Source organism: Echinops telfairi, unplaced genomic scaffold, assembly GCF_000313985.2.
Source record: "Echinops telfairi isolate 266 unplaced genomic scaffold, ASM31398v2 ScPeMD7_3533;HRSCAF=4204_0, whole genome shotgun sequence".
Taxonomy (NCBI): domain Eukaryota; kingdom Metazoa; phylum Chordata; class Mammalia; order Afrosoricida; family Tenrecidae; genus Echinops; species Echinops telfairi.
This window is the reverse complement of record NW_022107431.1, coordinates 1712175-1738422: the sequence shown is the minus strand read 5'-3', so window position 1 is coordinate 1738422 and position 26248 is coordinate 1712175. Positions and strand designations below refer to the sequence as shown.

General features: G+C 60.0%; 2 protein-coding genes across 4 annotated transcripts in view; one reads left to right on the top strand and one right to left on the bottom strand.

The window, feature by feature from the left end:
• KIF25 (kinesin family member 25) overlaps positions 1–3543 on the top strand; it is a 34257-nt gene extending 30714 nt beyond the window's left edge. The window contains exons 8-11 of the mRNA XM_045294536.1: positions 802–953; positions 1961–2149; positions 2983–3138; positions 3395–3543. Coding sequence (XP_045150471.1) covers positions 802–953; positions 1961–2149; positions 2983–3138; positions 3395–3543 — 646 coding nt within the window. The remainder of the gene's footprint in view (positions 1–801; positions 954–1960; positions 2150–2982; positions 3139–3394) is intronic.
• Positions 3544–8424: 4881 nt separating this feature from the next.
• The window catches only part of FRMD1 (FERM domain containing 1), a 22665-nt gene continuing 4841 nt past the window's right edge, over positions 8425–26248 (bottom strand). For 2 of the 3 annotated variants that reach the window (XM_045294652.1, XM_045294650.1), the window contains exons 2-13: positions 22592–22694; positions 18768–18858; positions 15963–16042; positions 15069–15145; positions 14666–14852; positions 13915–14070; positions 12124–12189; positions 11979–12047; positions 11074–11248; positions 10147–10374; positions 9580–9671; positions 8425–9042 (exon numbers count right to left, since the gene is read on the bottom strand). In XM_045294652.1, coding sequence (XP_045150587.1) covers positions 8860–9042; positions 9580–9671; positions 10147–10374; positions 11074–11248; positions 11979–12047; positions 12124–12189; positions 13915–14070; positions 14666–14852; positions 15069–15145; positions 15963–16042; positions 18768–18858; positions 22592–22690 — 1503 coding nt within the window. In that variant the 5' untranslated portion in view covers positions 22691–22694 and the 3' untranslated portion in view covers positions 8425–8859. The remainder of the gene's footprint in view (positions 9043–9579; positions 9672–10146; positions 10375–11073; positions 11249–11978; positions 12048–12123; positions 12190–13914; positions 14071–14665; positions 14853–15068; positions 15146–15962; positions 16043–18767; positions 18859–22591; positions 22695–26248) is intronic. The other variant, XM_045294653.1, reaches the window with a different exon arrangement.

Here is a 26248-nt window from a genome sequence, read left to right as displayed (position 1 = left end):
AGTGGAGTTACAGTGAACAGGAAATGTAGTTACATTTAGTGTAGTTACAGTGAACGGGAGATGTAGTTATATTTAGTGGAGTTACAGTGAACGGGAGATGTAGTTACATTTAGTGTAGTTACAGTGAACGGGAGATGTAGTTACATTTAGTGGAGTTACAGTGAACGGGAGATGTAGTTACATTTAGTGGAGTTACAGTGAACGGAAGATGTAGTTATATTTAGTGGAGTTACAGTGAACGGGAGATGTAGTTATATTTAGTGTAGGGACAGTGTAGGTGAGAGTTCCCCTTCTAGACAGAAGGGCTAGAAGGTGATGGATGACAGACGGCTTTTCCTCACTCTGTTCCAGTATGTATTACCTGGGTGAATTTCCCAGGTGTATTACCTGTGTGTGTTATCTATGTGCATTACCAGTGGGTAACCTGCATGAGTCACATGTGTGTTAGCTGTGATGCCTCGTGAGTTACTTGTATGATCTATCCATGTGAATTACCTGTGTGAGTTACTGAGGTGTGTTCTCTACGTGCACCAGCAGTGTGCTACCTGCATGAGTCACAAGTCCCGTGTGTGTTAACCTGTGTCACCTGTGTGATTTACCCATATGTGTTACTTATGAATTACCTGCATGGCAATCTGTGCTACTTGTGTGTGTTGTGTCAATCATTCATGTGAGTTCGCTGTGTATCACCTATGTGGTATTTCTTATGAATTACCCATCCGAGGTTTTTGTGGGCATTCCCTGCGTGTCACCTGTGGCGCTCACCTGTGCATTACCTGTGTGATTGCTGTCCTCTTGCAGGATGGTGCACAGCGCTGCGGAATTCATGAGTCTGGTTGCTGGCAGTCTGCATCTCAGGGTTAGACACCCCACCCTGGTGCACGCTGACTCGTCCAGGTCCCACCTGATAATCACAGTGACTCTGCCCGTGGCCACCTCCCCCGGCAGCAGTGGTGAGTTTCCTTGTGTGACGCCCGGCTGAATCCCATGGCAGTGATGGGGACCAAGGAGAACTCAGTGGCTGTGGGAGGAGCAGGGGAGGAGGGGGCGGGGACCCTTTGTAAAGAAGTGTAATGAAGCCAATTGCCATTGGGTGACCTCCACTCGGGTGACCCCGTGCCAGGCAGGGCTGGTGTTATTGAAGTGGTCACCAGGCCTTTCTTCCTGGGTGCCCGGGGACCTGAACCTCCGGCCTTGAGTGAGCCATGGCAGCGCAGTCAGTGTGTGAGCTGAGGGATACATCACGCTCCTCAAAAGTGAGCCCCGAGTCTGGGCTCTGTGACTGATCCACACGTGAGCACTGCCAGGTGCAGGCAGAGCAGGCCCTTGTGTCTTTATTGGTCAGCATGCCCAGGGCAGCAGCTGGCTGGACACAGCCCCTTGGGCGGAGCTGGGTATCTGGGCTGGCACTGACTGGTCACCTGCCTATCCCAGCATTCAGGGATGTCCACCTGCTGTCCCAGGGCCACACCTGAAAGCCACTGGGCTGCGGCAGCCCCGGCCAGCTGAGGTCAAAGCAGGTGATGTAAGATTGCAGGGCCTCAGCCAGCCCAGGACAGACATCATCAGGGCCCGTGGCCACCCACAGGGTGTGTGCAGCGGGGGTCACCCCATAAGCCATGTGTGTTCCCATGTCTCCCACCATGGGAGCATGGTACACGGACCACTTGGCTGTTTCACCCTGACAAGTCTGGGGTGCCCCCATCCCCACCCCCCATTAGCAGTGGGGTGCAGGAGGCCCCATTGGGTGAGGTGCAGTCACAGGGCTGTCAGCTTATCTGAGAGACAGTAACTCTGGCTCAGATACGTATTGCTGGGAGTGGGGTCCATTTCAGGGTGGAGGCGGCCCTCCCTCCTCCCTGGCCCCATCCACCTGCATGGAGGGGCAGCCGTGTCTGCCCTCGCTGTGACTGAAGCCGCTCCTGACCAGCTCGCTCCTGTTTGTTGTTCCTTGCCTCAGGTCACCCCCCAGACCACCCACCAGGCTACGTGCCCACCTGCCCTTCCCCTCGGCCATTGGTGAGAGAGAAGCAGCGGGCTGTGAGTCCCGTCTTCCCTCCTGGGCTGGGTTTCGGGGGCCCCTCGGCTCTGCTGGAACAGGCCTGCACCCAGCTACAGTTCGTGGACCTGGCCGGCAGCGAGTGTGCAGGTGAGCGGAGTACTCCCAGGTGAGCAGAGTGCCCCCAGGTGAGTATAGTGCTTCCAGGTGAGCAGAGTGCTTCCAGGTGAGCAGAGTGTCCCCAGATGAGCAGAGTGCCCCCAGGTGAGCAGAGTGCCCCCAGGTGAACAGAGTGCTTCCAGGTGAGCAGAGTGTCCCCAGGTGAACAGAGTGCTTCCAGGTGAGCAGAGTGTCCCCAGTTGAGCAGAGTGCTTCCAGGTGAGCAGTGTCCCCAGGTGAGCAGAGTGCTTCCAGGTGAGCAGTGTCCCAGGTGAGCAGAGTGCTTCCAGGTGAGCAGAGGAGTGCTCCTAGGTGAACAGAGTGTTCCCAGGTGAGCAGAGTGCCCTCAGGTGAGCAGAGTGCCCCGAGGGCCGGGTGCTCCTGGGGCAGGAGCAGGGGAGGGGCCTCAGGGGATGGGGGGCTTTCAGAGGGAGGGTGCTCCCAGGTGGCAAGGGGCCCTGGGGAATGCAGAGTGTGGCAGTGTGCTGGGAGATCACCCAGATGGCCGGCCAGGCTGTCCCAGGAACTGCCCCCTCCCGCTGCCCCTGCCCCACCTCTCCTGGGGGTGATGTTTATGCCCCTGTGACACCCCACTCCCCACATGGGTCAGCCGACTTGGCCTGTGGGTCCATCTCCAACAGCATCCCCAGCAGGGGCCTCAAAGTCCCTGCAGTAGGGGTTGTGATGGGTCAGAGTAGATGTGTCCCTGTGTCCTCTAGCAGGTGGTCCCTGGGCCACCAACTTGCTCCACACCATGACCCCAACTCATTCCCCAATGCCCCGCAGGTGGGATGCAGGTTGTAACTGTGGGTCCCTGTCCCCAGGCGTATCCGGTGTGACAGGGCCGGCCCTGCGAGAGGCCTCCTGCATCAACAGGAGCCTGGCGGCCCTTGGGGATGTCCTGGGGGCGCTGTGGGAGCACCGGGGCCACATCCCTTACCGTAACAGCAGGCTCACCCACCTGCTGAAGGATGGCATTGGTGAGCCCCACGCCCCAACACCACCCTGCCCTCGGTGACCCTGGGTGGGGCGAGACACCACCCGCCTCGGGTTGGAGTCCATGCTGTTCCCACCCCACTCCCCAGGGCGTGCTCGGACTCCAGACAGAAGCTCCCTTCCTCCAAGACTGCCCCCACCCTCTCGAGAGCCCCTACCCACTGTGCTGTGACCCAGGGTGGGGGTGGGGGGTCAATGGGGGTCTCACGGGCGCTGCACTCAGACCCTCATCTCTTCAAGGAGGTGACGCCAAGCTGCTGCTGGTGCTGTGCGTGTCCCCCTGCCCCGAGCACCTGGTGTCCACCCTGCAGACACTGAGCTTTGGGGCCCGGGCCCGGCAGGTCCAGTGGGGCAGCGCGGGCAGCAGAGGCCCCAGGAAGCCCACGTGAGGGTGGTGTGCGGTCGGGGCACCTGCCGTCACCCTCCATGACATGGGGGAAATAAACAGATTTGCTCAGAGATGGCGAGTGGCTTGTCCTGGGAGGTGCCCACCGGGAAGCTGCTCTGACCCTGCCGAGTGTGCTGCAGAGCCCCCTGGTGAGGAGTTGTGGGTGTGCGGGGGGAGAGGGGGGGATCTCACTACACAGGGCCCCGGTCAAGGGCAGGGTGCATGGTACCGCAGGCTGCTCAGCCCCCACCCTCCCCAGGCCTGTCCAGTCTGCAAACAGTGTTGATGGAGGAGTTAGCTATGCCCGTCCCGTCTGTCCATCCCCCTGGCCCCAGGCTCCACCCCCTGGCCACAGTGCAGACACGGACCACGGATACACACTGAGTGCGGGGGTCCACAGCTGATGAGACACAGAGAGACCAGCAGCAGGTCCTGCTAGACTTCCTCTCGTCATCCTGGACGTGAGCAGCCGTTCTCTCCTAGAACATTCTGGAAAGTCCCAAGGTGGTCCTTACCTCCTGCCCCTGCCAGCCATCTCCTAGGGACACTGGAGGCAGGGATGACCAGCCAGGGCAGAGCTGGTCCTTGAACCAGCCCTCAGCTGGTGGTGGGCCCAGGAGAAGGGTGCTCAGGTGAGCCACACCCCGTGAAGTGGAGTGTGGCATCGGACGGAGGAAGCTTCTGAGCAACCTGTGCAGGATGCAGGTGCCACACGTTGTGGCTGCAAGTGAGGGGGCCAGGAGCCCTTGCAGATGATGATCAGGCTGTAGCTTCCGGTACGGGCCCCGACTCCTGTCACGAAGACCAGCACCCTCACAACTGGACCAGTCGGGAACATCGCATAAACGCAGACAAGGCTGGAACTGTCAAGGGTTTTGCCTCCATTGGATCCAGAGTCGATGCTCCTGGAAGCAGACATCTCCTTAGACAGGTGGCTGCGTGGAGCAGCAGAGCAAGGGTGCCTCATGTGAGAGCTGGACACGACTGGAGTTCTGGAGAAGGATCCGGGCGTGTGCATGGCGGAGTTGGCTGAGTACCACGCACGGACTGCCGGAGGAGCGAGCAGACTGCACTGGATGAAGCACAGGCTGATCCCTCTTTAGACGCAAAGATGGCCAGGCTGGGTCTCACCTGCAGTGGACAGGCTGTCAGCAGGGACCAGTCCCTGGGAAAGGACACCGTGCTTGTTAACTCGAGGGATGGAGGAGGGCCCCCCCGCAGTGATGTGAGCGTGCACAGACCAGGCAGCGCCCCTCTGCCATTTGCGCGTGGCTCCCTGAGTCCCACCCTCTCGACAGCACCTGCTCCCTGTCAGTCGCTTACGCGGGCTGGGCGCCCAAGGATTGCTGCTGTCTGTACCCTGGGTGTCAGGGGTCTTGGTGTGCATTAACCACAGGGGGTAACTTAAACAAGCAGAGGGGCATTTTCTCACAGGTTTGGCAGCTGTGAGTCCTGATTCCGGACACTTGCTCTTGGGGGGGGTGTCTTTAAAAAAATCATTTTATTGAGGGCTCTTACAGCTCTTATCACAATCCACACATCCAACTGTTGTGTCAGGCACATTTGTACATAGGTTGCCATCATCATTTTCAAATTGAGCCCTTGGTATCAGTTCCTCAGTGAGGTTGCTTTGTGGGGGGATGTACACCTGCTGTCTGCTCACAACTGCGTGCCCTGTTTCTGACTGGGCTGCACAACCAGGGCCTCTGGGGCTTGGCTAACATAATAAAGCCCCCCCCCCAGTGGGGTGTCCCAGGGCAGGGCTCCAGGACAGGTCTGGGGATATTCAGGTCACCCCTGACAGCGGCTGAGACTCGCACAGCTGCAGGGAAAGGATGGAGGAGGCGGGTCAGAGGTGCCCTAGGTAGCTGCTCCCATGCTGGGGTAGAGGGGGCACGCCAGCCAGGGAGGGTGGGCTGGCCACTCTGTTCTTGGAAGGTGAGAGAATTGTCCTTCCTGCAGTGTCACCCGCAGGACAAGAGTCCCACTGGGGCCTGTCGCAGCGAGAAGCGGGTGAAATGGAGTGGGAGCTTTGTTGAGCACACGTGGTAGCCCGCCACTGCCGGGTGCCCACCCCACACATGGCAGGACGCGCTGCCCAGTGGGTCTGAGCCCTGGCTGCAGCCCCCATGCCTGGCTGCAGCCCCCAGGACGTCTTCCTCTTCACTCTGACCCGCGGTCCACACCAGAAGGAGGGGGGGGCTGCCTGGCCAGCAGTTGGGGTCTGCATGAGGGTGCCCCACGGTAGGGGTGTGGGGTAGGGGTCAGGGCTCCATTCCCAGAAGTAGGTCTCCAAGCCTTTCTCGGGTGAGGGGGACTCAAGCCTCTGGGTCAGCAGAGGGGTGGACATTCAGGTCACAGAGTGGGGCCTCTGGGATGTGCAGAGGCGTGAGTGGGCAGTGGAGAGCAGCAAGGGGCCTGGAGGGGCAGCTGCTCAGGGCAGAGGAGGGAAGTCAGCCCCACACTCAACCACTCTGTGCCCGGTGCCTTCACCCCTCCGACTGCACCGCACAGCCGGCGAGGCCTCAAGGCCTCTGGAGTGGGATACTCTCACGGTGTGGAGATCCCCCGGGGTAGGGAGTCAGGTCTGCTCAGGTGCGGGAGCCTGCACGAGACGACGAAGGAAACCCTGCTTCCAACCCAGAGAGGGTGGGGCTCCCACACGCTGGGTGTGTGTGTGTGTGTGTGTGTGTGCGTGCACAGGTGCAAGTCAGTCATCCTCCCGCTTCTCACAGGCCATGTCTGCCCAGCTTTCTCATTATCCCCCCACCCCACCACCCCGGCAGCCATTCCGGGGGAGCCCAAGGCCCTAGTGCGTGTGCACAAGTGTGTGAGCCTGACCACACAGCCCGAGAGGCCAGTCTCCTCCCCCAAGGCACATGCCACATACCCTCCCAAGTGCAGGTGTACTTGTTTCTCCTGTCACTCTCCCCACAGCCCCACCAGTCGCCAGGGCAGAGCAGTGCTGCCCACCCACCACAGGATCGTCGGTGGGAGGAGCCCTTGGGGAGCAGCACTGCGTTGCTGGTCAGGCACTCAGACCCCCCACGTGGCTCCCAGAGGGAGACACAGGCCTCTGCTCCCATCAGGATTGCCTTCTCGGGGGCAGTGGGTTTGGGATTCGTTTGCGCGCCTTTTGAAGAAGCCCTGGTGTCCCAGGCTTAGCGCTTGGCTGCCAACCAAACCAGCCGCAGCTGCACAGGTGAAGAGGGGCCTGCTTCCATACAGGGTCCTTGGGCAGTGCCATCCGTCCCCGTGGGCCTGGAGCTCCTGTTGGCCCAGAGAGTTGGTTATGCAGTGCAAGGACCTCACTGGCTCCCCAGCCTCCTGAGAGCCATTCTGCTTCAGAGACCGACGGCGTGGGGCCATGCTCCCAGGAGGGGCAGGACTGGCCAGGTCGCTGGAAGGCAAAGGAGCCTGTAAAGGTTTACAGTTTCTGGGGCGTTGAAGTCCCCAGCAGTCAGGCCACCCCTCCCCCAGCCAGGGCAGCCATCCAGCTGTCCCAACACTCCTGTGTCCTGTGAGCTCTGGGGGCCGGGAGCACACAGCACATCTGCAGAATCCAGCCTCTCCCTGGAGAACTTTTCCCGGAAATGTTCCCATCTGTGAGGACGGGGGCTGGGCCTTTCACTTCCCAGACCCTCCACCTCCTTCTTGTCCTGGCCCAGCAGCTGGACCCTTCCTGGGGGGCCCTTTCCTGGGGTGGGGCCTCTGCATGTACTTCCTCCGGGTGTGGGCGGAAGAGGGGTGGGGCCATGGTGGCTTCCTCTGCCCCCTGAAGTCCTGGGGGAGCCTCAGTCCACCAAGAAGGCATCTCCATGCAACCCCACGGAGAGGAGCCACCTGACTCAGGCGGGGGCAGTGACAGTCTATGCAGACTGATCTGTGAGCCCGGTGGAGTGGCCACAGGCTTGTAGGGACACCCGGCCCCCATCCCCACCAAAGGGGTAGGAGCGGGGCGTGTCCTGGTGGTCTAGGCGGAGGCCACACCCCCGATGGCCTGCCCCCCTCCCCCGGGAGCAAGCTCAGCACACACAGGGGCCATGCCCCAAGTCCACACAAGGGTCTGTGGGCGCGTGTGTGCATCTATGCCCACGTGCCTGCTGGTGAGTGTGCGTGTGGGTATCTGTGGACCTAAAATGCCCCCTTCTCACCAGAGGGAGCTGAGGCCACCTTGCCTGGCCGCCCCCCTGGGAGGCGCGCTCCCCCGCACTGGCCAGTCTGACCACCTAGTGCCCAGTGCTGGCCGCACAGAGCTCTTGGACCTCAGCCCTCGCTGGCCCCGCTGCACCACCACGAGGGTAGCTCGGGTCTAGGGGCTCCTCCTGGGCGCCAGTTTAACCCTTGTTGTGCAGAATGAGTTCTTGGAGAGGCGGTGGCACCTCGAAAGGTGGGGCTGACTGATTCCCTGAAGGTGTGGGTCCCCGAGCCCCCAGGGGCTCTGCGCTGTTCCCAGCGTCGCTGCAGAGTTGGAACCCCAGGCCACGGGTTCAGGGCGTTTATGTTTTGGCTTCAAAGGACAGAGACAGTTGGGCACCAGCCTGGCCCAGGGCCGGGCCGTGCTGGGAGCCAGTCAGCGGGTATGGCGTCCGGCACTGCGCCCCAGGAGGAGCACACCTTATGCGCGCTCTAAGTCCATGCCCAGCGGGGTCCACCCCGAAACCTCCAAGTCCTAACGACTGTGGAGTTAGCCTACTGCTCCCAGCCACACACCCTCCCCTCCCTTCCCCCGTGCTCCCCAGGCCGCTGGAGGGGTTTGGGGAAACCAGACTAGGCACCCCATAAGATGTGGCCCTGACAGGAAGGGACCCTACGCGCCTGCCATGTCACATGTACCCTCCTCTGGGCACAGGCTGATCTGCGGGGTACCAGGTGGCTGGGGACATGGTCCAGCACAGACAGACCCCACCCACCCCTCCTTACCCCAGGGCTGATCCTCAGTAGCCTTCCCTGGTTCCTAAACCAGAGAGTGGACTCAGTCCCAGCCCCTGGGCCCCCTTAGGGGCAGGTGCGGATGATGTCACAGGCACTGCAACCAGATCTGGGACCCCGGGGGGCCGTCGGCAGTTTTGGGGTCCAAGGGCCCAATGCTGGGGGTGCAGAGCCATTATGCCAATGTGTGGGCATGCAGATACAGTCCCCCTGGATGCCCCAGGGCTCTGGGGGTCAGGTGCTGCTAGGTTAGCCCCCCTGAGATGTCTCTCCAGGAGCTCGGAGGCCCCTGGGGTCCTGTCCAGTGGCCTGGCCCACACAAAGGAGGACGAGGATGTGGGTGCTGAGTGACCGCAGGGCTCCCTGTGGGAATCCAGTGGTCCAGCTACACCACACACTCCTCCAGCTGGCCTTCCTCAGCGAGGTCCAGGGACAGGCATTGCGGGTCCCCCCAGGCGCAGCCGGAGGGGCAGTGGTGTGCGGAGGAGCCTGGCGGGGCCCCATTCCCCATGTCGTCCTGCCTCTGGCTGTGCAGCTTCATCAGGCCCTGGCCTTGGGCCACTGGGATCTGCGGGCACAGGAGGGGATGAGACACCCGCCATTCCCAAACTGCCCCTCACCCTGCCCTCAGCCACCACTCCAAACCGCACCTCACCCACAGACCCACATCCACTGCCAAGGGTGGCCCTCAATTCTGTCACTCACATAACCCTTAGCCACTGGCCCTGGCCCATCCCTACCTGCCTGCATGGCCCATGCCCCTAGCCAGTCTGTACCATGGGGAGAGCCTGCCCCCACCCATGGGCAGAGATTCCCTGCGCAAGGGGTAGGGACAGTGAGTCCACAGACGTCCTCCATGGACTCGCAGGGCTCACCTGGGTGCTTCCTGAAGCCCCACCCCATGCCCCCCAGGGGCTATTGGAGCCATATCCCCTCCTCCCCCAACAGCCTCTCTCTGGTCACAGCTCCCCATGGACATCAGGGATCATGTTAGTAAAAACTCTGGGGGTCACTCTGGGGGACTGTCCTGGCCTCAGAGAGCCACGCTGCAGTGTTGCCTGGAGGGCTGGCAGGGCAGGGCAGCTGGCTGTGCCCCATTCTGTACCTGGCGCAGGGCCTGGGTGCTCTCGGCACCCCTCATCTTGACCAGCGTGATTCGCCCCACTGCATGGGGTTCCTGGCTGCAAGCTGGTGTGTCTGTCACAGGGGGTAGGGCAGTGAGAAAATGGCCAACCAGAGGCAGGGTGGGTGTGGGGAACAGTCATCCACCCTGCAGGCACCCCTACACCCTCAGGGAGAGCCCCCTCTGCCCCCAACCATATCTTTCCTGGCATCTACAGTAGAGGCTCCCTCCCAGAGCCCACTGCCCCCTACCCAAAAGACTGGGGACCATTAGGCCATAGTTCCAGGAGCTGGCTCTGAGGGTATCCCCAGCAAGGGCAGCCCCTTCCCCACAGGTCTGAGCCCCAGGCCCTGGCCATGTCTGGATGCCCGTGCCCAGCCTGACTGATGCCTGAGATCACACCACCTCCCGTGGCCTGCCCCGCCCCTTTCCTGGACCACCCTCCCGCCCTCTCTTAAGTCTGGCTCCAAGTCTTGTCCCCCTACCTACCCCCCACCCCCACGCCCTCCACCCCCATGCCCCCCACCCCTGCACCCATCACCTACTCACCATCCTCGGGGGCTGGGGCATCCCCTGCCAAGAAGGGCTCATCTACAGACATCTCCTTGGGCATGTGGTAGGCATCGGCCTCAGCACTGGATGGGTGGGAGCTGGTGTGGCTGTCGGCAGAATGCCCACTGTTCCCGCTGCCAGCGCTGCCCGGGGAGGGCCAGGGGACCAGGCGCCCGTCCAGCTCCAGCCCATCGCTGACGTAGGACTCGCAATAATGCTTCTTCTCTGCACGGGTAGCACAGAGAACCAGATGTGACGTGGGGACAGGGAAGAGCGGTCCCCAAACACAAGGAGCTTCTCCCAGGGTCTCCTGTCAGCTGTCCCCAACCACCCTGAGCTGTGGGGGAGCACTTGGGAGAAGCCGGGATGTTCCAACACACACACACACACACACACACGTGTTCACATAAACATTTACACATCACACACATACACTATACACACGTTACACACCACAGGATACGGTATACAATACACACCCATTACACAGAAAACAATACACAATACATGCATGTTACACACCGCACACTACAGCATACACCACACAATACACTACATACAATGTGCATAAACAAGTATTTACATGCCACAATACACCATACCTATACTACACACATTACACACCCTACTCACTACACACCTAATACCCTGTACACACGTTATGTACTACATCCACCACAAATGCGCACACTACATAGATAACATGCACAAACACACTGACATTCTACCACACCCCAGACACAGCACAACACACAGGTTCATATCACACATACGTGTGCACACACTCCCACATGCAGAGGCTCTTGAGCATGGCCTGAGGAATTGGGGGGCAACCCGCCCTACCTCACAGCCCTGCTCCACACAGAGCCAGGAGGCTGTGACCACGCCAGCCCCTGGCCCCTGACTGCGTGCACACGCACCCACCTTCAGCCTCCTGGAGCTGCCGCAGCTGCTGGAGCACCGGCTGGACGCGCAGGTGGAGCCGATGGCTAGAGCTGAGCAGACGCAGCAGGTGCCGGGAGCGCAGCGGGCAGCCGGTGTAATAGACCAGCTTCTGGGCGGAAGGCAGCCCAGCCCGCTGGATCTCGAACTTCTTCCCCTGGAGGGAGAGGAGGAGCAGGCGCACTGCTCAGCCCCAAGCCTCGAGGGGGCACAGGTGTCCAATCATCCTGGCGGTGCAGATGGGCAGGCTAGAGGTTGGAGTGCTTGCCAGGGCAGCTCAAAAGAAACGCCTGGGGAGCCTCTCCCCAAACCAGCCATTGAAACCCCCAAGGGTAAGGTGAGCAGATGTCCCACTTTTGGTGGGACAGTCCCAATTTTTGGTGTTTTAAAAAAGTCCCGATTTTTGGAAAGAATGCATGACAAGGTAGGGAATGGTCTATTTGGTCCATATAGACCAAATTTTTCATCAAGAACACCAACCCACCCACCTGCCCCCAGTCAATGGTGTCCCACTTTAAATCTGGTCACCTAACCCAAGGGTGCAGTCCTCCCAACACCCATGGGGTCGGCCCGACAGCAGCTGGGTTCATGCGTGAGGGGAGGTCCCTCTTGGCAGGGCTCCCCACTAGCACAGGGAGACGGGGACACCAGGGTTAGACCCCTGGCCCAGGGTCAGCGCTGGACCACGCTGCTCCTGGGCCCACAGGTGCAAGAACCACTCCCAAGACAGTGCCCTTGGGAAACTGACTGACAGGCCTTTGCTCCTGGGCACCTCTGGGAGACTTGGCCTTCCCACCTTTGGGTGCCTTGCTCCCACCAGGGCCCGCTACGGGAGCGGTGTGTCTGATGAGAGCTGCTGTCTGTGAGCGAGCCTCGGGGACACCCACCAGGAAGGCCAGCTTGTCAACACGAGACCAGGGCAGGTCATGCAACAGCTGCCGGGTGCGGTTCACCTCCTGAGAAGAGGGGGGTGGGGTGAGCTCAGGACCAGGACGGGGAGGAGGGCCAGGCACCTGTCGGGCAGCAGCTCACCTGGTAGATGTGCATCCCCTTGAGAGTCAGGCCCAGCACGATGGTGGGTGGGGCTTCCTTCTTGTCCTACAAGTGCAGAGCGGAGATGAGGGGTGTGTGTGTGTTTTGGGGGGTTGTGAGCTGAGCCCCAGGGTCTTCATGGCCACCGAGGGTCCCACTTGAACTCCATCTGCCAGCACTCGGGGGGCCTGACACCAGTCTCCCAGTTTCTCCAGGGCCCCTCCCTCCACTCGGGGGGAGGTCTCACTGGGGAGGGGATGCTGTGGGAAACCTGAAGCCTGGCCCCCACAGACAGGCACTTTCGTCCTGAGTCAGGGACACAGCAGGGCCAAGCTACCACCCAGTGTCCCAGGCCACATAGCCTAGGCCGGGACACATAAAGTCAAGACCCCTGCCAGGGACTTCCTATGGAGGACCAGAGGTCAGGCTGCCATTTAGAGGCCACCCCTCTGGAAGGGGGGTGGTCACCATTTAAGGGTTGCATCTCAGGGAGTGGAGTGGACCGGCCCACCACCCACCCAGGCAGGATAGTGTACAAGTGTCTGCATCAAACTGGACTGCAGGGAGCCCTGGCCCAGGTCCCAGTGGGAGGGGGAGCACCCACAGACCAGTTCTCCAGACAGGAGCCCTCGGGGCCCAACACCCACCTCGACCCTCTCTGCTCACCAAGCCCACACCTACTTGGACCCCCCCACAGTCACATCGATGCACGCACACACATGCACGTATGAGTGCACATGCAGGTGACACACCCACACATTTGTGTGCACACAGCCACATTCACATAGATGCACACAAACCTGCATTTGCCCCCACGTGCACACAGGCACGTGCACACACACATTCACCCCATAGGCACACAAGAACACACATGTGCACATTTACATTTACCTGTGCACACACACACACACACCCTCACACACCTGTTCACAAAGGCATTCATGTGCAACAGAGGCACATGCACACTCTCATAGACACACATGCTTGCCTCATACACAAGTGTGCACAGAGAGATGCATGCACTCACACATGCACATAGGTACATTTACACATGCATATATTCCATGTGCACAGACACATATAGACATGTGCATACAGAGGGGCACTCATATGCACACAGGCTTGCCTTGTAACACAGATGTGAACATAGGCACACATATGTCCTCACTCTGTGTGCACAGACACACATACACACCTGTGCGCACAGAGGGACATGTGTATGCACACACCTTGTGCACAGAGGCTTGCCTCAGACACATGCACACAGGAAACATGTACACACTCACTCCCATGTGTACACGAGCGCACATTCACACGTGTGCACATTCCAGTCAGGCACACACATGCACACAGAAGCACATGCACACATGCTCACACACATGCGCACACAGGCACATCCCCACATGAACACAGACACACACATGAACACATGTGCACACACTGGCACACATGTGTACCCAGAGACACATTCCCACATGCACAGGTGCCCCCAAGGACCACAGGCACTCCCACCCTCCCTGGGGCCTCAGTCTCCTCCTGTGCCCCGCATGTGAGGAAGGAGGCCTTCTCAGCCCCTTGGGAGGCAGCCCCCCACCCTCTGCAGGGATCCAGTCCTGAGCCTGGCCCCTCCATCAGCACCTGGCCGCCTGACCCCGGAGCCTGGCGCCTGGGCGCAGGTCTCGTAGACTTGGTCTAAATGGGCTCCTAGTGGGGTGGCCCTGGCCAGCTCAGTGTCCCCCACTGGGGGAAGTGGAGGGCCCTGAGCCCTACCCAGACCCCACAATGGGCGACCTTGTGCAGCCGGAAGAAGTGGATGGGGACGTCATCCAGGCGGCAGGCCTCCTGGATGAAGCGCAGCTCGGCCTCCAGTGGCATCAGGCCCCGGTGCTCCCGGTGCACGGCCGGCACATGCTGCAGCACAAACTCGATGCCCCACTTGGCCAGGATCTGTGGAGGGACCGGTCAGCCACCCTGCTCTGGCCTTCAAGTGGGCCAGCCTGCCCATTCAGTTAGCCTCGGGGGATGGGGGGGGGGGTCTGGGGGTATGGCTTGGTGACAGAGCCATGACCTTGGTGGCACAGAGAGGTCCAGCTCTGTGGGGGCCGAGGGAGGGGGACACAGCCCTGTGTGGGTGGGAAAGTGGGGACTGGGCCTTGTGGGGCCAGGAAGATGCAGCCTGGGGACAGGACCCGGGACATACATTCTGTCATGGTAATAGGGATGTGGGGACCTTGGGGACACATCCTTCTGGGGTGGGTGTGAGGGTCCCCCTGGGTATGGGGGAGCCAGGACACGGGGCAGGAGCTGGGAGGATGAGCCCTCCAGCCAGCATGGAGCAGGTCCTGGAAGTCCCCCGTGCCCCTTGTCTCCTCCCAGGGACCTACCCGGGCCTCGAGGTCAGCCCCCCTTCCTTCCCGGGGGTGGGCCTCCTCCTGATCCAGTTTGCGCCCCCCACCCCCAGGGTCAGTCCCCCTCCTGCCCCAGTTCAGTCCCCTTCTCCATCAGTTCGGCCCCTCTCCTGCCCCGGGCAGCGAGGTCTCACCCACGGCGGGAAGTAGGCATGCGGCTGGAAGTAGCGGCCGGTGTGGGCGGCCTCACGGTGGCGGCCCAGCTCGGCCTGCAGCGCCAGCCCGGCCAGCAGGAAGTAGAGCTCCTCCCGGTGCGGGCACTCAGAGCGCAGCACACGTTCCCGCAGGTGTCGGTAGTACAGATGCCGCGCCGTCCGGTCGCTGTGGGGGCGGGAGGCTTAGCCCAACACCCTCCTGCCTAAGTACCCACCCAGGGACACAGGCCGCCACGTGAGGACACACGGTCTGTACGCATTTCAGTCCCCACAGACGAGCCAGCCAGCCTAACCCATGCTAACCACTGGGCTTTCAAGACGGGGCCTGGCCAGGCAGATTTCTGTCCTTCCAGCATGTCCTTGAGGGGCCGGGCGGTCTTACCTGATCACCCTCCCGTTCTCCACGTAGTACTGCACCCTGAGGAAGGTGACAAAGGGGGGCCGGCGAGGCTCACCACTCTGCTGGCACAGATGGGGAGACAGGCTGCTGAGCAGGGCCAGGCAGGGTGGACAGGTAGACCCTGCACCAGGAGCCCGGGGAGGGGTGTAGTTAGGCTCTGGACCATGGAGGTTCAGCCCTAAATGCCACCTCCCAGCTCAGGGCTCTCACTGTCCTGGCCCCAGTCCTGGCCAGCAGCCAGTCCTCTGGGTGATACCAGGTGCAGTGGACTTTGCCTCAGGGCGACTTGACAGGGCAGCTTCTCTGGGGGTCTCTCCTGCAGCCAAGGAACGTGCCCCCCTTTGGGCTAGCACCTGAGCGCTTCCCATGGTGTCACCAAGCTCCTCTGGCTCAGGACAATGCAGAGGGCAGAGGTTCTCTGCCCCACAGGGGTTTCTAAACCAAGACCAGGCTCACTGTTATCCGGATGATGGCAACTCACAGCCACCCCCAGGCCAGGGGGCATCTGCCTTTGTGGGTTTCTGAGACTGGAAATCTTCACAGGAGTAGAAAGCCTCGTCTCTCTCCCTCAGAGCAGCTGGTGGTTTCGAACTGACAACCTTGCAGTTGGCAGCCCAGCACTTAAACCACTGGGCCACCAGGAGTCCTCCACAGGGGTCCACAGACTGCCAATCGTGTGGGAGCTGACAGCTCCACCTTTCCTGCCCAGTGGCTGGGGGGAGGCTGGGGACTGGACAGCCAGCCTGGCAGCGAGCAGCGGACACTTAGTCCCCAGCGCATAGGAGATGACACCGCCAGCAAGACACCCCGCCCCTCCAACTCCTCCCCTCCCCCCACCCCTCACCCCCCACCTCAAGCCCGCCATGCCACACCTACCTTGTAAGCCTCCTTCTTCCAGTCCTTAGCGAAGTACTTGCTGAGCTTCTGAGTCAAGTCCATGAAGACATGCTCATTGTCTGCAGGAGGAAGAGCGTGGTTCTCGGATCTCCAGGGAGTGACTGGTGGGTTTGAACTGCCAGCCTTTTTGTCAGCAGACCGAAGCCTAACCCACAGGGCCACCAGGGCTCCTTGCGGTCTACTGGCACCACACTTTCTTGTCGGCAACTTTGTGGAAGCTCACTGCCTGGTACTCCTAGGTGGGCTCTGTAGCAGGGCCCAGGGCCAAGGTGGCAGCCACGTGGGGTCCCGCAGTGTAGAGTTACTGCTTGGAGGTCACAGATGGAGACATCAGGGGTCCCCACCCACCCACAACCCCCTCCCCCTTCGCCTCTGCTGCTTCTGCCAAGTCACACTCACTGCCCTTGGGTCGGTGACAACGCGCAGGGCCCGACAGGACAGGGGGACTGCCCCTGTGGGTTTCTGAGATGGTAACCCTTTACGGGAGGGAGAGCCTTCTCTTTCTCCCTGGGAGCAGCGGCTGGTGGTTTTGAACTGCTGACCTTGCTGTTAGCAGCCTGACGTGCAACCACTATGCCATTGGGGCTCCTACCAGTAAGGCCAGGGGAGTGATCGGACTGAGTCACACTTACTGCCACCGGGCCGATTCCAGCTCAGGGGTAAGGCAGGCAGCCTCATCTCTCTCCTGAGGAGCAGCTGGTAGATTTGAACTGCCAACCCGGTGGTTGTCCCCCAGCACCTCCCCGAGGAGCCACCCACAGAGAGAATGAGAGACCGGCCTGGGTGTCCTTCCTGTGACTAAGGGTGTGTGATCTGAGCTCCCTGAGCTGGGTGGACTTGGCCTCAGCTTGAGGCAGATGAGGGGCCCTGGATCCTTGTCCTCCCTCGTCTGAAGGGGAACGCCCTGCCCTCTGCTTCTGTGACACCCGGCCACCTCAGGGACACCAACCCAGAGAATGTGGCTGGGTTGTTTCCAAGCCAGTCGCTGCCAACAGCAAGGCTGGGCCTCTGACCTCTCAGAGAAAATCTGCCCTGGGCGGTGGGCACCCTCGCAACAGCGGCCAGCCAGCTAGAGGAGGGCATGGCCCACTTGGTCGCCTCCACATACTGGACCGACTCTGGGCCTCCTCCACACTTGGGAATCTGGCCTGCGTTCCAAGTTTAATGAGACGCTCCAGCCAGGAATTCAACTGCCTGGTCACCCCAGGGCGGAGGGCCAAGTCCGCCCTGGCTGGGCCCATGAGAGGCCACCTCCCCTGGGGGACCGAGAAGCCCAAGAAAGGTCTGCTGGAGCCTCCAGCCAAGGTCAACAGTGAGGGTGGACAGACGTCGGGCTGACCCAAGGCCAAGCTCTGTGCTCTCCCTGAGGCCTCACTGCAAGGAAAGAGCCACTGTGTTTGCATGGGGACGAGGGGGTGCTGGCAGGACAGTGGATGGGGGGGGGGGCCCTGCACACCAAGCTCCGTGAAGTTCCTCAGGACCTCGCTCTGCTCTTAGGTGACCGGTTGTTGGCATAACTGATGACCTGTCACTGAGCCCTGCGCTCACCCTCTCATGGGGCCACATGAACCAGCCAGCATCTCTCTCACACACACACACACACCCACACACCCTCAGGGACCAGCCCTGCTCACCCTCACTCAGGAGCCCCACCCCCTCGCCCCCCGGGCAGTGCAGGAAGCTACTAACCACAGAGCCAAGCTTCAAGCCCACCCAAGGGTTGACCAGAGAACAGGCTGCCAATCTGTCCCCCCAAACCAGCCCTGATGGCCCTGGGACTGGCCATCCTACTGGGCACTCCTGACTCAGTGACTAGGCCACTGACTGATGGCTCGGGGCCGGAGTCCGAAAGGAGCTGTGGTGCCCTCTGCACCCACAAGGGACTGGTGGAGAGATAGCCCACCCCACATGGCCTGCTTCTCCGATGGCCCCTCACACCAGCCATGCTCTGAATGGAGGTGCCAGGGGGCCATCTGACAGCAGCTGTGTCCCCTCAGTGACACTCGGCACCCAAGTCTGACCTACCTCCTGCACACAGGCCTGGGGCCCAGGGGCTGGCGGAACACCCTTGGTGGCCTCTGTGTCCACCCCAGTGCTCTCAGTCTCAACTGGCCAGGCTTAGAGAGCTGATAGAGCTGGGTATTGGGGTCCCCATCTCCTGACCCCCAGTGACCCTCCACAGTCCTTGGGGGCCCAGGGCTGCAGCCCCAGCAGTGTCAGCTAGGCCAGTGTCCCCCAAGGCAACCAGCCAATGGGAAGTTCTTAGTAGTCAGGGCTGTGCCCCTCAGCCCCGACACGCTGGAGCTGGAAGAGACGCCAGACGAGAGGCACTCGGACAAAGGACCCTGCCGGAGACCCAAGCAATGACCCTTGTTGGGCCCTCAGGGGCCCAGGCGCAGCCACTTCTCCCAAGGACCTGCGGGGACTCCTGAGGTCACCCCTCCCTCCTGAGAGTGTGCATGCAGAATGTGTGAGCGTGTGGCTGTGTGTGCATGTGTGTATGAATGGATGTGAGCATAAGTGAGTGTGCACATGCATGTGCGTGTGTGAGATCGGGGAGCACGTGTGTGCGTGCAAAGTGCGAGTGAGTTTTGGAAGATGAGTGTGCTTAGGGGTATGTGTGTCTGTGCATGAATGCACACGTGTGCCTGGGTGCTTGTGTGAGTGTGAATGTATGTGTGCACAGCGAGGACTCTGGGTGTGTGTTGGGACCTGGATTTCCGACCTTGGGTATGTGGCCCCCGCCCCCAGGAAGGGCAGCGCTAGCGCGGTGGGGGTGCTCACCTCGGACCACGCTGAGGCCGAAGAGGGGGGCTTCTCGCATGCTCTTCAGATCACACACCCGCTGGAGGAGCTCCTGACCCGTGGCTCTTACCTGAGAGGGAGGCAGCAGGGGTCAGCAGGTGGCCCCCGCCAAGCTGGCCACTGAGACCCCGGCAGCACAGCCACCCTGCCCAAGTGCGCCTGAGGGGCTGGACACTGCTCCTGAGCCTGGCCGGGCAGGTAGGGCGTGGTGTCGGCTACTGCAGTTTCCACAGCCCTCATGGTGTGCAGGGCACCCCAGTCTCCACGGCCTCCTCAGCCCCTGCTCAGGCCAGGCTGCGTCGAAAAATGAGGCAAGGACTAGGCCAGGAGCGGCCCTGGCCATGAGGGTCAGTACTGTACCCCTCCCTCCCAGGGCCATGCTGTATCCTGCAGGGGGCAGGACTCAAAAAGCCATCAAGCCGTGGACAAGTGGTCTCTCCCTGTGGCCAGGCACTTAGATCCAGCTAAAGTGTCCACTCCATCCCTCAGTCTCCCAGTGCCAACCAGCCAAGTGGATGGTGGCAGTCAGTGGGCAGGGGTCTTTGGTTCCCCCACCACTACCCTCCCTCCTCAGCAGGAGCCCGCTGGGTGCAGGGAAACCCCACCGGCATTGCCACGGTGGCTCGCAGCGAGGGCCCGAGGTGGACGAGAGGCCACTCCCGGGATGTGACCACCACATTGTCCTTCATCTTGAGTGGGGTCCAGCCTGGTCCAGGAGGCAGCAGGCCCACCAGTCAGGCAGGTCAGCCAGACGTCCAGCCTGGCCCACGTGGAGGCCAAGCCATCGCTGGACACATTCACCCTTACAATGGGGCGCTTTCCAGGGCCAGCCCTGTGTCGCACTGTGCTGGCGTGCACGGGCTGCGGGCCTGGCCACTCTGCCCCCGGCGCTTCACATGCCCGACAGGACGCCCACGGTGACGGGCTTCAAAGGGGCTTCCAGACTAAGACTGCGAAGAAGGAGGAGGGGTCCCGCTTCTGAAACATGAGCAGCGGAAACCCTGTGAGCAGCAGTGGGCGAGGGCAGGTGACAAGCCCGCAGCTCAGAGGCCACAACAAGACTTGGGGAAGAGCTGCCCGTCAGGGTGGAGTGACCTTCACTAGGCGGACGGAGCCGACCTGTGGGACACTTGTTGCCGATGGGGCCTGACTACAGGAGAAGAGAGAGTGGCAAACATAATTGGAACGTGGAGCGTATGAAGATGAATCTAGGAAAATTGGGAGCCATCACAAACACAGTACTAGACTGGTCCTGGCCATTCTGGGCAGGCAGCCCCGTCCTTCACAATGCAGGAGTAAAGGGGATTGTGCTGCATTCATCCTCAGAAATAAGAGTTCAGGGCCTGGCGTGAACCACGTGCTGCCTGTGCTAGGGGTCATGTCTGCACCCCTACAAGGAAGCCCAGTGGATACAGCCACCATTTCAACTTGCACCCCAACCACTAATGCCAGTGACGAGGCAATTAAACTCCACCGGCTTCTTCAGTTGGACATTGATCAAACACGCAATGATGATGGATTCATGACCGGTAGTGAGAATGTGGAAGTTGGAAATGAAGAGAAAGGATTGGTCGTTAGAAAATATGGCCTTGGTGATAGTAATAAAGCAATAAAGTAATGATGAGGGTTTTATAAGATCAGCAACTCTGTGGTTGCAAATATCTTTTTTTTTTAGCACATAAACAGTGACTGTCCACATTGACCTTGTCCAGTGTAGCGCACAGGACTCGAATCAACCCCATCTGCGGGAAGAGATGGTGGAGAAGCTCAATTATCGCTGGACAAACAAAACCGGGGTGGACTGTGGGACAGACTAGCAACTGCTCGAAGGCAAGTTCAAGTTGAAGAAAATGGAAACAAGTCCACAAAACCGAAACACAACCCGACCCGACCCCACAGGATGGAGACACGGCCCAAGAACAAATGTGGCCCAAGGACAGAGGGCCCCTGAGCTGTGGGGGACACCAAGACCATCGCTCGTGGAGAACGGGAAGGTCCTCAAAAAGAGCGACGAGGAGAAGATCAAAGTGGCATCAGAAGAGACCCTGCCCCTTGCCCTTGAGGTACAGTAGCTGGAGGACATGGAAGAAAGGGTGGCATCGAAGAGCTGGTGGCTGTCAAAGACAGTCTTGTAAAGAAATGTGCAACGCCCTTGAGTTAGAAAACCCAAAGTTCTGAGAACTCACGCTGCGTTTCTCAAGCAGAAAGGAACCGAAGCAAAAAACCCAAGCCTCAAGTTGCAATACTGAAAGATCCTATGTGGAAAATGTTGAATGACGGAGGAAGCATCCAAAGAAGATGGTAGGAATACGCATAGTCTCTGTCCCCAGAACTGGTCAGCAAGCAATCACGTGGAGAGGTACCACGTGAGCAAGAACCGGAGGCGCTGAAGAAAGAAGTCCACACTCCACTGCAGTCACTAGCAAAAGACAGTCGGAGAATTGATAGGATATCAATCGGAATGTTTCCACAAGCTGCTGGAGCGCTGGAAACACTCACTGTCTCTGTGAAGACAGTCACCTGGATGAGATCCACATCTGTGCCCGGTCCACAGAAAGGTGACCCAAGGGAACATGGAGAGCATTGAGCACTATCACTGGTATTGAAGTAAATAAAATTTTGCTGAAGATAATGAAAAAATAAACAGTGGCAACCAATACGTGGAAAGGGAAGTGCCAGAAATTCGAGGCGGATTAAGACGAAGATGCGGGACAAGGGATAGCATTGCTGATGTCAGACGGATCGGGGCTGAAAGCAGAGACTACCCGAGAAACGTTTACTTGTGTTTTATTGACTGTGTGGATCCTAAAAAACCATGGATAGCACTGAGAAGGATGAAAATTCCAGAACACTTCATTGTACACAGGCCCAGAGGCATTATTTGAACAGAATGAGGTTTACATCCAGCAAGGTTTAAATCAGGAAAGGTGTGCACCAGGGCTGCATCCTCTCACCCTGCTGGTTCAGTCTGTGCGCTTAGCAGATCACCACAGAAGCTGGATCATAGGAAGAACGCGGCACCAGGAGGTCTCAGGAACAACCTGCGACATGCAGGCGACGCAGCCCTGCGTGCAGAGGGGAGGAGGCCTGGGAGCACTTGCTGATGAAGCTGAAGGACTGAGCCTTCGAGTGACGGTAAAGGAAACCGCCATCCTCACAACTGGATGAATAGATGGCGTCATGGTCCCATGCGCTCTCACTTGACCTGGGTCTACAACCCACTCCCACGGAAGCAGCAGTCCAGAAACATCACGGCATGGCGGTGGTCAGCGCTGCTGCGCAGGGAGGGTCACCAAAAAGCCAAGCTGTCACTCGGGGGACAAGGAAGCACTTAACCTGAGTTCTGGTGTTTCCAGCGGCTTCATTTGCTCGTGACACTGACCATGCTTTTGAATGACCGTGCTCGCTGAGGATACGGCGCCCTGGTGGCATGGTGGATATGAATTGGGCTGCGTTTCTCACGGTCGGCAGTTCAAAACCACCAGCTGCTCCTCGGAAGAAAGTCTAGGTTTTCTACTCCCAGAACCAGTCGGTCTGGGAAACCCAGGGGCGCTTCTCTTGGGCCCTGCAGGGTTGCTGTGAGCCGCCGGGAGTGGCCTGGCTGGGTTTTGACAGCAGATTGAAACGGATCCGTCTCGGAGGCAGTACAAATGCACCTTAGGAGCGAGGATGGCGGCATTCCTCTCATGGACTTTGGCCATGTTATCGGGAGAGATCCCCACTAAACCTCTTCACTCACCCCAGCCCCCTCATTCACCCCAGTACCCCCTCACTCACCCCCAGCCCCCCTCCCCCCTTCTCACCTCCACGGCCAACCGCAGTGTCTCCTGCGTGGGCAGCACCACCAGGACGTCACGCAGCTGGGAGACCGTCTCCACGTCAGAGCCCAGGGTGCCCGCCATCCCCCTGTGGAGACACAGTGTCCAGGTTGGGTGGGGGTCATGGAACCCAGAGAGACCGCGCTTCTGGAGAGCCTGAGGGCAGAGTAGTGCCAGGCTGACGCACAGCATGGCTCTATGGCCTCAGGTTTGCCCTCCTGGGCAGCTGCATCGATTGGTGGACGGACAGAAGCGTGAGAGGCCTGGCAGGCTGGGGCACATAGCTGCTCTCAGTGCACTACTGGGGTGACAGGGACATGCAGTGTCACGCGGGGGTGGTGGGGACATGCAGGAGCTGCAGGGGTGACCGGGACATGCAGTATGATGCGGGGGCAGTGGAGGGGTGGTATCATTAAGCCGGGGCCTCTCTTTCTCTGGTTCCAGAGCAGGGATACTAGCTGAGAGGACCCAGCTGGCCTCCACAGCCAGCGGGGACAAGGGGTAAGTGGGGACAAGGGTGGAGTACAAGGTACCAGGGAGAGAGAGCTTCCCACCCTCCACCCTGCTGTCCCACCTGCTGAGAGGGTTCACTGCTGGCCTGGGGCCAGACCATCCGTGCAGTGGCCCCTATATCTGTGGGAGGGCTGCCCCAGGGGACCTTGGACTCCGGCCCCAGGGTGCAGAGCCTGTGTTCCCAGGGGCCCAGTAACTGGTCCTGATGGGTCAAGCTCTCCCGCCACATGAGCAGGTGCCCTCAGCCCCCCACGAAGTAGCCCCACCCACACACAGCTAAGAGCCCTGGTGGTGCAGAGGGTTAGACCCTGAGGTGCAGCACTCCTGGGGGAAAGATGCAGCTGTGTGCTCCGGGAGGATTTAGTGTCCAGTCCCACAGGGGCAAGTCTACTTGGTCCTATAGGGTCTCATGGGTGGGTGTGGTTTTAGTTCAAAGCCAGGTCCGCGTGGTGGCCCTGGCTGTGCATGGATGCAGCAAGCAAGGGGTGTGGGATTTGCTGTGGAGGGCCACCTGTCAGGCCCATGGTCAGTCAGCTCTGTGCTTCAGCTTTCCTCCTGGGAAATGGGTGTCCCTGGGAAACGCACCCATGCAGCTCCAGTAAGGAATGGGGGGTGGGGGTGGAGGACCCCTCCTCACCACCACAACCCCCCCCCTCCGCCCCCCCGTGGTTGGGCTCCAGGCTACATTCCTGGCTTGGACACAGACTCCTGGGCAGCCCAGCAGGGTGGGTCAGCACCCCTTCATCCCACAGCGCCCTCCCCTGAGAGCCACAGGCCAAAGCCATTGTCCTCAGCAGCCAGTGCCTGCCCTCCTCTTCTAAGCAGACAGGACGGGCAGGAGGGGCAGGGTCTTCAGTGGCTGCTTGCAGAACCGCCAGGGGCAGCTTGGGCTCAGCCCGCCTCTCCCCTGGGTACCCAGGACAGGGGAGCACTGGGGTCACTGGAGAGCTTCCCAGAGGGCTGGCGGGAAAAGTGGGTCCCCCAAGCCAGTGGGGAATCTCAGCTGATAAGAAGAGGCAGGGTCTCAGATAGGAAAGCCAGCCGGGAGGGCGGGGCCACCCTGTGCAATGTCCCCAGAGGGCCCTGCTGCTGGGAGACGGTGGGAGAAGCTTGCTGCTGGGGTTGGGGGTTGGGGGAGAAGTTGGGCGCCAGCAGGCGGGGTCGCAGCTTCATCAGGGAGATGGAGATGCCCCACCTTGGGCCACGTGATGGCTACCTTCTGCCCGACTGACCAGCAGCAAACTGCCCGCTGCAGGCCTTGGGCGTGGGGCCCTGGACGGCACGCTCCCTCACCTGCCTGCGGGACTTTGACTGTGACCACCTTTGACCCGGCCGCCTGCTCCAGAGCCACCAGGAGGGTGGGGGCCTGGCAGGTGGCACCTGGGGGTACTGGAATGGGGTCTGCAGTGGATCACCTGCCTTCTCCCGCTCCTTCCAGAGGGGGCGGGGCTAAATCAACTCTCAAGCGCCACCCCCTCCAGAAAGGGGGTGGGGCGAAACGGCTTGAGGAACCAGCTGGGGGAGGAGGCAGTGCTAAGTCGCAGCTCAACTCAGGTGGACACAGTGGACACCCCCAGAACAAGTATGGCACCTGCCAGGGAGGAGGAGGAGACGGGGCTGGTGGGGGTAAAGGGGGGAAGCTGAGCAGGTAGAGCCCTGAGGAAGAGGCGGGCCTGCTCACCCATGAGGAGGGACCTGTGCATGCTGGCGGCCCTGTGCCGCGTGTTGATCTCAGAGCGGACTGCCCTTCGCAGGGTTTCCTTGGCTGACTGTTGGGGGCAGCTGGCCAGGCCTCCTTCCTGCCTTGTCCGGGACCCTGCTGCAGCCTGCTCAGCAGGTCTTCACCCCCAAGCTCCTGGTGACCCCTGGAGGGTGACTTATCCCCCGCCCCTCCCCGCTCCTTCCCCCAGGGCTCAGTCACTATAGTAGGTCCTATTTTATCCTTAGTGCAATCATTTCTGTAAGCAAAAAGCATCTGTCTTGCAGAAGGTGGGATGGAGTGTTATCAAGACCATAGAGTCAACCAATTCAGACTTTAACCTGCATCGCGCCACTGTGTGGTCAGGTGCCATGGAGTTGGGGCTCCGACCCTCAGAACAAAACACTGCCCACTCCTGCACTGCCCTCACAGCTGCTCTTATGCCTGAGCCCATGGTTTCCAGCCACTGTGTCCACCCAGCTCATCAAAGGCTTCCTCTCTTCACCACCCTTCCACTTGACCAAACGTGATGCCCTTCTCCACGGACTGGTCGCTCCTGACAACTAGTCCAAAGGGTGTGTGGCAGTGACATCTCTCCTGTCAATTTGTGAAGGGGTGGAGTCCAGTCTGTCCATCAGGTCGCAGCTTGATGACCTCATTTGGAGGCACGCGGGAGATAGCTCACTGGAGGCCAGATACACTGCCTGCGAGACATTCCTGTTGACCAGCCACATGGAGCTACGCTGATAGAACCAGAGCCCTGGGGCTGGAGGAGCCACGCAGAGATCCACGCTTCCACCATCACTAGATCCACAAGACTTTCCTCCCCGTGGCCTGTGATCTTCCTGCATTCGGCATCATTGCATGTGTTGCGTGAGTCTGAAGAGGACTTTATAGACTGATATCAGACATACCGGCTAATATCAGACTGATGGACTTGATCTGGAATGGACGGGGATGTTTTCTGAATATGCAATTACTTTTTGATATACCGTTATCTCTTACACACATATGAATATCCCTGGATTTGTTTCTCTAGTCTACTGGACTAACACAGTATGTAAGATGAAGTCTTGCCGCCCTTGCCTCTAAGGAGTACTCTGGCCTTACTTCTTCCAGGACAGACCAGTTTGTCCTTTTAGCCGTCAATGGTACTTTCGATGTCCCCTCCAGCACCATGATTCAAATGCACCAATTCACTAGTCTCCCTGATTCCAGGTCTAACTTTCACTTTTATTGCTTAATGGAGAAAACCATTGGGCTTGAGTCAGGTGCAGCTTAGTCCTCAAAGCAGCAGCCGTGCTCTTCAACGCTCCACAGAGGTCTTGTGCAGCAGATTGACCTAATGCAACACTTCTGCTGACCACTAGACTGCTGATTGACCTAATGCAACACTTCTGCTGACCACTAGACTGCTGATTGACCTAATG